This window comes from Amblyomma maculatum, chromosome 1 (genome assembly GCF_055883805.1).
Source record: "Amblyomma maculatum isolate TAMU_Amacu chromosome 1, ASM5588380v1, whole genome shotgun sequence".
Lineage (NCBI taxonomy): Eukaryota > Metazoa > Arthropoda > Arachnida > Ixodida > Ixodidae > Amblyomma > Amblyomma maculatum.
This window is the reverse complement of record NC_139344.1, coordinates 190,767,602-190,780,155: the sequence shown is the minus strand read 5'-3', so window position 1 is coordinate 190,780,155 and position 12,554 is coordinate 190,767,602. Positions and strand designations below refer to the sequence as shown.

The 12,554-nt window shown below is 46.3% G+C and overlaps 1 protein-coding gene across 1 annotated transcript in view; it reads left to right on the top strand.

The window, feature by feature from the left end:
* The first annotated feature begins 1,258 nt into the window (after positions 1-1,258).
* The window catches only part of L (zinc finger protein Lobe), a 172,723-nt gene continuing 161,427 nt past the window's right edge, over positions 1,259-12,554 (top strand). The window contains exon 1 of the mRNA XM_084589930.1: positions 1,259-1,798. Coding sequence (XP_084446056.1) covers positions 1,759-1,798 — 40 coding nt within the window. The 5' untranslated portion in view covers positions 1,259-1,758. The remainder of the gene's footprint in view (positions 1,799-12,554) is intronic.

The following is a 12,554-nucleotide window of genomic DNA, read 5'->3' as shown; positions in this document are numbered from 1 at the left end:
AACCTTCAGTGGTGACAGGGTCCATAATATGGCCAGGGCTGAGGTGTCAAATATAAATATCAGACTACGCACAAGCTTCGTGGACGTAATTCGGGGGGACAAGATGCGTAAACACATGTACCGGTGCGGACAAAAGTAAACGAAGCACGCTTTTTCCTTCCAAAAATTTTCACGCGTTGCATAATTGAAACTGGCAGTTATGGTATGTGCGAACTGGTAGTAGACATCAATGACCTTCTACTCGGACAAATATTGTTTCCTTGTCTCCCATACGAAGGCGTAATCTTAATTTGGACGGAAATGCGTGCTCCGTTTACTTATGTCCGCACCTGTACGTGTACCATGCTTCTCAAGTGCTCGTGCTTAGATGAACTTCGCACAAGGGGGAGGGGAAGGGGAGCTCCTTTGTTTCAACCCCTGCCGCTCTTTTGAAGCTTTTCTTCACTCAGGTATATTAAAGCCCCAAATGAAAGGTGCACCATATCTCTAAAGTAATAATTATTTAGGAATACAAATCAGCCAGTTTCAGGCTAAAGTCCCCTCTGTCCTATAACGGCACATTAGGGGCTAGTTAAAGACAAGCCTTGATAACGCTTTTTCTCTTTATACCGAATGAATATTGGCGCCGTATGACAGAGACCAAATAACTGCGCTGAATTTTCCCGACTAGCGGTGCGCGGCGGAGTCGCAGCTGGACATTCGAGGGAAATCGGATGAGCGGAGAGTGCTCAGGTATGATGCGGCCACTGAAGTGAGTCCGACGTGCGCTGCCTCTCGCCAACGCCGACCTGACACTGCGCATGACCGGAAATGTGCGGGGCGCGCGTGCGTTTCCTGCGCGGCTCTTCCCCTTCTCCGAGCGCCCCTCGGGTCGGCTTCCCCTCAGCAGCCGCGGCCTCCGTCGGCTGCTGCCGGCGCAAGGAAACTCAGACGGCGAGTCCTCTTTCGCTGCTCCGGTGGCCGAGTGCCGCGTCGTCTGCTCCCGGCGCGCTGTTGCCAGACTGCCTTATTGCGTCCACGCCGTGCTAGCACTGCATCCTCTTGTGTTCGCCCAGCAGCGATCGTCATCGATTACGCAAGGCCCACTGACACCCGATTGTTAGTTGCGCGCCGTAGTGCGCGCGCGGGAAGAGAAACCATTCGAACCTCGTCGCAGCACGGGTCCGGTAGTGGCGCGAACCTCGTCGTGAAGTTTCGTGCGCGCCCTGGCTCTGCGAGGAGGCGCGCGTCTTCGCCGGCGCTCCTGTCGCCTCCCGTGCACCTTCACCGCTGACCTGACTGGTGTCAAGTGAACGCGCTCTCATACCGTGGTCATCGTTTGTCGAGAGGCCGTTGCTTATCGACGAAACTGGACTGACCATTTCTTGTTTTTGTAGACCTGCAATTAGCCGAAAAGAAATCCAGGAAAAGCAAAAGGCGACGGCTCCCAGCTGAAGAGAGTGAACGAACTTGGCGACGTCGCCAGAATGTGTCTTGCGGTGTGACATTCAAACTGCCTGTTGTTAAGCAAGGCGGGAGTTGCGTGGTCAGTATCCGCCCTTGCAACATCACAACAAAAGTTGCTAGTTTTGACTTTCAGCGCAAGGTGACGCCACAGGTGTCCGGTGTGCCGTAGCTATCTGGACTCATCGCGCTCAACAGTCGCTCACCCACGTGACCACTACTTGATACCGAACGGACCGATGCGACAGTGCCCAAGCAAACTCCGTTAAGCGAGTGCTTATCCGTGCCGCACTTTCGCCTTTGTTCGTCGCGGACATGTCAAGAAGAAAACAAGCTAAGCCCAGAGCACTGAAACGTAAGTATGCTATCTAGTTACCAGTATTCGATGTCATTTAAGAACAGGTTATAGCCGCCTGCATGCCTGCCAAACGAAAGCAAAGGTCATGAAAATGCGCGGACTGGAAAGTACTGGGGTGTGGCGGAAGTGGGGCTGTAGAGTTTTTAAAATCTATTTCAACTTTAGGGGCTTCGTGCAGCAGTGTAATAAAGGTTGTGAAAAACGAAAGCTTAATTTCAACCACAAACGCTGACATTTGCCTCAAAGGTAGCTTGTAAAGTCTTCAACGTCAATATTATTTACCAAAACTTTTCGTACTTCACTGAAAACCTTCATCTTTCACAACAGAATCTGTTTTAATGTACGTGCAAAATTTCAAAATGGGCGCGCGATATGACGTCGGACCGTGTAGGATATCGATTCCTGAAGACAAAGACAAACACCACCCCACAGTGACCTATACTTTTCATTAACCATGTAGGTTTGGTGAAACTCCTTTTCAAGTCAAGGGAACGATCGTATTCATCTGCTTGGGGCGTAGATCGCACATTAGTTGGTTGCCTTGCCTGTGGCGGTGGCATTGAGTGACTGAGTGCGAGCATTCGCACACCGACCGACGACATCGTTCACGAAAGTTGAAACCAATCATGAGGTGCGTCGCGCTGCAGTGGCTCAGTGGTTAGGGCGCTCGACCGCTGAGGCCCAGGACGCGGGTTCGATCCCAGCCGCGTTTCGATGGAGGCGGAACGCATGTCGCCCGTGTACTGTGCGATGTGAGTGCACGTTAAAGAACCCCAGGCTATGCAAAATTATTTCAGGCGCTCCACTGGGGCGTCATTCATAAGGGGATTTTGTTTAGGACTTTAAATCCCATATATCACACAGTGCTATACCATACCATACCATACCATATACCATACCAACTGCGAAAAGTAGAACTGGACAAGTTGGTTGGCTTCCATGATTTCAACAAGCGCTTCAGAGCTCGGATAGAGAAGGGGACAAAACAGCAGTTAATTTAGAAATGCATGTTTTGTTTCGTGATTACTCAACATAATCGAAGGTGGGATGTGTGTTTCCCAGCTATCCATGGCTTTATCGCCAAAAGAAATAATGTTGCTTTTCTATAGGGACAGCAATTCATGAGTCGGAGAGTGGGGACGGTGACTTGGGCATGTACGCATGGTTGTTGTTTGGGTTTGGAGTGTGCACTTTTCTGAACAGCTGCAGTGGAAGTTCATTAATGTCTTGTCAACTTCCCGTTTCTTAATGTTGAGTGAAATTATAGCAACTCGTGTTCTTTTGTGTGTGTATGTACTTTCTTTTGCTCCTTTTTCTTTTTACGTGATAGTGTAAGCCCCCCCCCCCCCCTCCCCCCCTGCTGTGTTAGGTGGTTGTCACATGGCCGGTCGCTGATTGGTCGGCGGTCTATGTGACGTCACGAGACCACTTGGCTTGGGCACCTCCTGTGAATGAGCATCGAACCCGGGACCCCAGACATGCCATCCCTAGACGATGTAGTCACTTTAGTAAGGGTGGTTAAAGTGGGGTTTTACATCTATACTAAGATGGAATGTGAGCTAGTTGGTAGGACATTTTTTGCGGAAACAGATAAACAGAGGACAAGCAGGGGTCGTCCAACCTCTTACTCGTTCTTTCTGTTTTGCGCTGTTTCCACAAAACGTTTACAGTTATGTCGGGTGTTTTTTCACATGATGGGGTAGCTTGCGACTGAATGCTGATGAGTATGTGTGTGATTAGAGAGGCACAGACTAGGAGATTAGCGACTGAGCTAATAGGGACAGGGCATATCTGCCCTGTTTGAGAATGTCACATCGGGTATAGTTTAAACCCGGCGAAATCAACAATTTGACACGTTTTCAACGGCCAGTATTCATCCGTACCAAGGTCACGTCAAACTATACGTGTCCCGAATTTGGAGCGATCGAACCGGCAAGCGCTATCTTGCGCTTTTCGACATCGTACGATCCGGCCCAAAGTGCCCGTTTCACTTGCAATGAACCGAGAGGAAGAAAAAGCGCGGAAGCGAAAACAGAAAAAAAAAAAAAAAAAAAAAAAAAAGCGAATATCGTTCCGGCAGTCAGAAGGCTGGCGGTAGGGAACAGCATGCATTGTAGACGAATGGCGCGGCAGTGGGCGAGCACCTGCGTGGGATGGTCTGTAGCGCTACCCTTCCCTCCGGGTGTAAAGTCTGGCTGCCATCTGGACTGTTTAAGAACTACCTGATACGCTGAGTCTTTTCTCTCGAGCCAATTGATTCCTTAACTCTAAAAGATGTGATGATTCCAGGCTGCTGCAATCAAAACTCTGCCTGCTGTCAATGTAAAAACATGATGCGTGCACAAGTCGGTTAGAATAGGCCCACAGCTTTACCGACTTTGCAAAACTCACAGCAGACACAATGCTCTTCTGCTAAGTTGTATCAATGGTAGCCATCGTATTCAGACCTTACTCAGTGCATACAATGCAAAGTGTTCGCTTCTAATGCCGATAAACAGCAGCTGTGAAATGTCGCATCACGTCGAATATGTTGAAGGTGCTTGTAGTCGTTCAGCCGCCGCTATTCCGTTACGAGGACACTAGTGCAGTCTTTGGCATCGAAACCTGCGACTGCTGATTTCTATAGTGCATATATATCTGCCCTGTTGTGTTTTCTCTATTCGACGTTAATGGTGTTGTTATAAAGACATGAAAGGCGGCCCCTCTCGTTTATTCCCCTATAAAAATGCACATACAAACAGGCAAATATAAAATAAAGGCGGATAAGCGAGCCCATACTGACCGAAACGGGGTCACAGCTCCGCAGTGTCGGCCCGCTCTCAACCGTAACTGCGACACCTGGGAAAACCGGAGTACGCCACCGCAGCGACGCGACATGCCCGCCCAAGCCACGAGGACTGGTGAAATGCATCGCCTCTCAAGAGACTCTAAATCACGCTGTCTCGATCGAAACAACCTGGGATACAATCAATGGCTGCTAGGCAGCCATGCATGTCAAACGTTTCAGTGCCGGGTGACAAACATCACATTTTCTCTACGCAGAACAGATTAGTAGTGAAAACTATCTGTTGAGCAGCGTGTGGTATACTGAAGAATTATGTTATTCAGAACACATATCTCCAAGCCTATACGTGTAGTATCGGCAATACGGGGGTGCCCAAGCTAACTTTAGCCAAGGGTTAATAATATGAAACATTTGAGATTGGTCAGAGAAACCATTTGTATACAGCTGCCAGCCATCTGGCGCACCAGGGGTGATTTTTATTTTGCAATGAACTAATTAGTAATTAAGACATTTTTCTAATTTATTAACTATTGCCTTTAGATAACAAACTGATTTGCAGAGTTCGAGAGCACCTTCTAAAACCACCATTTCATTTTTCCGATAAAGAAAAGCCTCACATGTATCGTTTTTCCAAGCCCTAAAGAAAGCCCGCGAAATACAAATATATATATATATTCCTTCGACAAATTCCTTCGCCAGTCACGTGATATATATATATATATATATATATATATCACGTGACTGGCGCATTCGTGCGCCACGACTGGCCGGCTCTCAACCTGGGTTTCAGTGAACGAAATCAGCTGCGGCTCCACGACCCCGTGCCAGCGGCAGGCCGATATGCCTGCGGTGATTTCTTCGTCCGCTTCAGACAGTCGGCGCACGTGACGCACGTGACGGTACAAGTCCCAACGAGCTCACTTCGCTGGCTGCAGCCATCGCTAACATATCAGCCTACCGCTGGGACTGGGCTGTCGAGTCACGGCCGCAGTTAATTTCGTTCGCTCAGACCACGACTGAGAGCACCACAATCGTGGAGCCGAATACGTTAGTCACGTGATAATTTTTGTATTTCGCGGGCTTTCTTTAAAGCTTAGAAAAACTATACAGGTGAGACTTTCTTTATCGGAAATAAGTGGAAAGGGGGTTTTAGAAGGTGCTCTCCAACTCTACGAATCCCATTTATTGTTTAAAAGCAATACTTAGTAAACTAGAAAAATTGTCTTAGTTACTAATTACTTAATTTCAAAATAAAAAAAAAAAAAAACAAATTGCCTGTGGTACGCCAGATGGCTGGCAGCTGTATACAAGTCGTTTCTCTGGCCTATCTGAAATGTTTTATTTTTTAACTCTTGTTTAAAGTTAGCTTGGCTCTATATATGCTTGGTGGTGGGAAACTATTTGGGCAGCAGAAACACGTGCATTATTTTGAATCTCTGAGATCATGTATCCCCCCCCCCCCCCTTTTTCTCTCTCTCTCTTGCTGTCTCGATTATATTAGCTGCAATGATTTTGTCAGCTGGCTGCACTTCAATCGCCGGGAGATTAAATAATGTTGATAGTCCGGTGTAGCTACACATGAGGGTATCATGTCGGATAGTCTAGAGTTTCATTAAAGAGCGGTAAGAAAATCTGTAAGAGATGGACACACCCGGGACTCCACAGCGCATGCGATTCGCTCCTTGTGTATGTTTTATTTAGAGTACGTAGTACATGCGTTCGATGAAAATAAAGCAACGGAATGCGCAGGTAGCCCACCCTTACGCAACCTATTTCTGGTCTTTTAAGCATTATCACAAACTTTGACTAGACAATGCATCTGAAAACCGATTAGAGACTGTGGCAAAGACAGTGAACCCGCAGTCCTGGTTCTTGTTTCACATTCCTTTTTTTCTCAATCACTCAGACATAACGTCATCCTCCAAACATTTGCCTGTAACTCCCGTTTCATAAAAGAATGACCATAAACAAAAAAGAACAAATTTCAAAAACAAGCAATAAGTCCTGGGGCGAAAAACAGCGCTTACACGAGAGAGGGAAGAGAAGGGACAGGAAGTAACAAGTCTCCTTATCTAATTTTCGTCAGCTAAACGAGTACTGCAAAAAAAAAAAAAAAAGAACGAAATGAAATAAAATAAAATAAAATAAAATAAAATAAAATAAAATTGGAGGTTACGAAGGCGATATGGGTGACCTTCGAAGTAAGATTTCTCCCCTTTTAGCTCGCTTAACGAGCTGACTGTGCGGGTTGCAATTTTTGCTTGAGGCATCTCGTTGCTGAAAGACATCGTACCACCATGACCTCAGTGGATGATATCAGAAAGCAATGCTGCTGTTGCGTTCAGAAAGTTGCCACCTGCATTTTCTTTCCCTACATTACATAACCACAATCTTAACTGAAACTGTGAAAGAGGTTTAACCAGTCTTTACATAATCACTGAACTGGTGTAATGACCTCAGCTTTCCTTCACATCCTTTATTTTATATGCAAAATGTTACAGCGCGATCAGGCATTGCAGTAAGAGGAAAGGGGGAATAGATTACAAACATAAAAGCAACTATCAATGCTGCAACATATCGAACAAATGCAGCGCGCAAGTTTACAACGCAAATTACGAATGTTTTACCCAAAAGAATATCTTCACCTGTTAACATTGCGTCAGCAAAAGAGACAGCCGAACTGAAAAAAATTCAACTGAAAAAAAAAAAAAAAAAGGACGTAAAACGTTTAGGATTCAAAGCATCATTAGACAAAATACTTGCCACAGAACCTGATAAATCGTTCTAGGGTTTGCACTGTTTCAGGAAAGAAATAATATTAAAAAATATAGTTTTGCTTTGAAACGGCTCAGCCTGATGTTTGGGTGATCTCTTCTTTCTCATATATACATAGCTGGTGCTGAATGTAGTCCTCCTTCCGAATGCCAGTGTGATTACAAAATATATACATTGCTGAACTCGAAGTAAGTTTTTTTCTACGCCTGGAACAATAGGGGAGCCTTGCTCGGTGACCAACAACCTATGGTTCCTAGGTGAGGACAAGAAATCATTCTGCAAAGGTACTGTTAACACCATCAAATTATCCTGGAGCCATGTTCTCGCTACAGCCGTAGTTTCTCAGTAGCTTTAGCGTACGGTTAATGACACCAAGGTCGCAAGTACGGCCATAGCAGCTGTCGCTGCTGCGTTTCAATGAAGATGGAATACAAAAACATCCCTGTACCGGGATTTTGGTACAATTTTATTAACTGTAGGCTAAGAAAATTAATCCGATGTCCTCTGCAGCGACGCTCCCCGCTATGACACTTGCTATGACACTTAAAATCAATGTCCTCGGCCTTGAGTAGCCTTCCAGGTCACAGCAGCGAACAGGGCATAGCAATTATGCGCCAGACATTCTTCAAACTGCTCTTCCCTTGCCCCTTGAGAGAAACCGCAGCCAAAAAAAAAAAAAAAAGTGATTTACAGCGCATATTGCCCGCACATTAAGCGGCTGCCTAATAACGCATTAATCAGCATACCGAAGACACTTCCAGCTGGGTAGACAGGGCTGGAGCATCTTGGCGCAGTCCGACAAAAATGGGCAATTTTATTTCCTGCTTTACGGACATGACAGCCAGCCTTCTGAAAAAAGAAAAACATGTTTGTCAGAATCCCCCCCCCTTTCATTTTACTTTATGAACTGAGAGTCGTAAGCTCACGTGGCGGGAACGAGGAGAAAGTAAACATTCAACTAAAACAAAAAATTGCCGATGATTACGTACTTCCTAATGCGAAATTTGAGTGCAGCTCATAAGCTTTTTCTCAGATTTTCGATAGGTTGAGGCAAAGAATTCGAGCAAGGCATGTATGTACAATTACAGACAACTTTATATTTTTCACACAAATTCCTTCTTCTAGAAACACTCCACTAACAGTTCTTGACCTAAACGCATACGTGGCCTGCGCTACCCATGAAAGGCGGCGGCAGCACTAGGCGGAGTAACTGTGCACGCAGCGGCAGATGAAGGGATTCCACCGGTTGCCTCCCTCGTGGCTTAGAAATAACTGACACAGAATAAACTATTCATATAGGCAGGCGGTTCGCAGTAGCGAACGGCGGTGGCTATGCGTTTCGGCTCAGGCGGTGCGGGCTATCGAATGTTGCTTCGAACACAACTAACGTTCTGTTGAACACATCAAAGTTCACTGCCCTTTTAGGCACAAAGATGCGATGCCGGCAAGCGCTTTCCTGCTCCACTCCATCAGGCCTCCGCGTTGGCGCTCGCATGTGCAGTGCAGAACCTGCTTACGAGGGACAGCGCCGACGGCGACGCCGCGAAACGAAGGAACGGGCGCCAAAAAGCTGCGGTCTAAAAAATAAGGTGGCTTGATAGAAGATAATCTAAGGAACACCCTCTAAACTGTCCTGTCTTCTAGAAGGCGCCATTCAAGCTGTGCACGTGAGAACATCCGCTCGTTTTATTCGCCGTTTTGTCATATGATCTTTGAACGCCTTTGTCGATGACGCAACAATTAACTTATTTGTGGCCCACACAAGCAACATTTTCATTAACATACGCCGCAGTGAAACGCTCCTGATTGTATTTAAAGCCGTCATTAACTCCAGATTAACTTGAGCCCTTCGCCATCAAATCGTTGCATCATCGTCGTATTCGCAGTCATCAACACCACGACGATAAGAGAGTTACGCAATAAACCATGCGCCCGGAGTGCAATGCCAGCCGAGCCAGCACATCACCAGGTCCACGTCAAGGCTCGCCTCTGTGATTAAAAAGTCCTCCTCTGCAATTCTTCCGTATTTTTCCAACACAATGATAGCGCACTAGAAAACAGCCCCCGATTTACATGGCTAAGCTCCGTGTGATGTAGATACGCTGGCACGTTTTTCCTCTTCTTAACTCTGTTCACCCTGACTTAGTTTCTTTTATGCTTCTACGTCTGCGACTCCCCTTGCGGATCCCCTTTGGCTGGCCTACACACACTTTGCAACTCGCTTAGCCACTAAGTCGTTGTCTCGTGCCTCTACCTTAGGCACAATGATAAGTACATACTCGAACTAACCCTCGACATAGATATACAGCCCCCTTTTAATCAAGCCGTACGAACGTTATTGAGTGACATAGGGCTAGGGAATCTGAGGGTCCCGGGTTCGATCCCCCCCCCCCCCCCCCCTTTTTTTTTAAAGACCTTCCTGCTGCGGATGAATCGAAGGAAGTGGGTGGATGGGTAGGCACCTCTATCCAGGGGTGTGCGGTGAGGAGGCGGCTGGCGTTTCTGGACTGGGGAGGCTTCACTCACCGGCGCTCCACACAGATAACGCAGCAAGTAACGCCAAGTGTTCTGCTATTGCAGCAGCAAAAAAAAAAAAAAAAAAAAAAAAAAACAAAAAAAAAAAAATATATATATATATATATATATATATATATATATATATATATAAGAAATGAAAATAAAATAAAATAAATAAATAAATAACTGCGGTCGCTTACTGCGACCACTGTCTCACCATGGAAAAGTTTCGAAATTTCGACCACTTTTAAAATTTCCGGAAAATAGGCAGCTTCAACCAGAAAAAAAGAAAAAAAAAGAAATTAAGGGCAAGCATCCAGCTTTTGTGAACGCGATCTACTGAAAAGCTTGTTTGATCACACAGCTAATTAAGCAAAGCTCACCAATCAACTATTTTAATTAACGCAGTTGGGTGGCTAGTGTCAATGGGAAGTCCGAAGCTATGGACAAGACAATGCCATATAAGGTTTTGAAACGAAGAAAAACAAAGTTTCTAAACATCTGCAGCGCGAGGAGATCCGACTTTTGACGTTTTTTTCCCGCACGAAACCTAAGTGGACGCATTAGACGCGCAGGAAGCCCGGTGGAAACGCGACGTCCGCTAATGATTCGTTCGATTGACTATGGCGCCCAATTCGAACGGCATTCGCTGCTGTGCCCCTTCATTACAAGCCTTCTGGGTTTGCAACGCTGAAGCATTTTTGCCCGCATTCTTGGTTTGCGGCGGGATGGCTCGAATTAGTCTGCTTCGAGCAACTGCTCGAAACAACAACACTAACAAAAAAGAAAAATCTTGCTGCCAGTGTGTTTAAAATCCAGGCAAAGACCACTGCGAAAATTCGGCGCCGCTTTATTCACTTGCTAAGCCGCCAGTCTTTCACGATACGCTTCAAGCGTCGCCGTCTTCATCGTATTCATCTCCTCTGACAAAGGTTGCACTAAAGACCCTAATTAGGTCTCCTTCATCTTGATAAAACGCTAAAGCACTCGATATACTTTGCTACATGCGGCAACTCTTTGCAAAGCAAAGTTAAGCGGAGAAAATGTTAGCTAGAGGAGGGCTTAACATGGCTTCTGCACGTGTATCCGTGCTGAGCCAAGCTAAACCACCGCTTAATTTCTATAATATCGTGCGAGCGAGAATTACACGGGTTTCTATGAGCTGCGCAAGCTGCTCACCAGGGCCCAGGAGGCAGCCCAAGCCATTAGGATCCAGGTCTAACGAAAACCACCCACGCAATTCCGCGAACCAATTGAAGTTTATTCTTTCACTCTTTCTGCCGGTGTTGCTTCGCGGGAAGACGGAGAGGAGCGAAGGTAAAGGCATGCGCACAATTCGTACTGCTGAAGATAGCGTCATTTGAGTACAGGCTGTTCTACTTAATGCGAAACACGACCGGTGTTATTACTATATAGGAGCAAAAAAGCCGGTCGTGATGTGAAGGAACCCCGTGTCAGTCATCGGTTGTTATGCATCGCAGCCCAGAGAAGCTGAGACCAATTATTTTTACCCTCTGCATATAGTGCTGACGGCACTAAATAGTTCCCACATTTGTGATAAGCAGGCCAGCATGCCCAAGAAATCACATGTGTTCGTTGCTTACGTAAAACTAACTGTACAGGACCTTCAGTATTAGCTCGTATCTTTTTCTTTTTAGTGCTACGGGAGGAATTACTCAATAGCATTCACTTAACACCAGCCTAATGGCTACAGAGAAAAGCTGCACGGCTATCATATAAAATTTAGTTGTTGAAGAAAATATCTTCCTAATGCCGGATTCGAAACCGAGACCTTCATCTATGCCGGGCAGTCGCTCTACCAACTGCGCTAACATATAGCTGCGGTTTTCATGGTATTGAGAGAGCGAACTGACCTATAACTCAAAGTTCTTCACCAAACACGCAGCAGATGGAACACAAACACAACGCTATCATAACTCGACGGTAACACTTGCTTCGCGGTGGTTGCTTCTTACGAAGCAGTACAGCCAAGCACACGACGCTCTCTGCAGCAGCATGAGCGATGCGCGGATGCTCGTTCCCACTCCCGATTTTCTCTCTGCTTCGCTTCTGCGCCGCTGCATCGGGAAATCGGCGCTCGCGCAACATTATCAATAATCCGGAAGGCTGTACATACATTCTTTTGCTTCTCCTCTTGGCGCAAGTCGTCAGTCTTGAGAGCGATACAGGAATCATGAACTGAGCATAGGAAGGGAAAATCGCTTCGTGCATTCGGACCTTTGTGTATGACTCCGCTGACAGCTCAAGAAGACCAGGGCCGGCTTGCACGATAAAGTCCGAGCTAATTCCAGACTTAAATGGTGTCTTTAGAAAGACCAAGCTTATTTAAGACGGCTCGTGTTCCGAACGTCGAACGCTTCGGGTTCATGCTCACCAGAGTGGCTTCCCAGAACGGCCTCAGCAACCACTTGGGGCATTTTTCCTCTTAACACAATCTTAAGCCGCAAAAAGCAATGGCACGGATTTTACACAACGCAAAATTGACGGAATGTGTACATCTTACAGCAAGGACAGTGCCAGCGCATCCCTGTATTTCCCTAATTTCTCAACTTAGACACCTGGCGTCCTTGTGTCTTAACCAAGACAGCACTAGAGTCGTAATCATACAAGCGACTTATTCAAGTCAGGACTGAAGCCCAGTCTTGACTCCAGTCT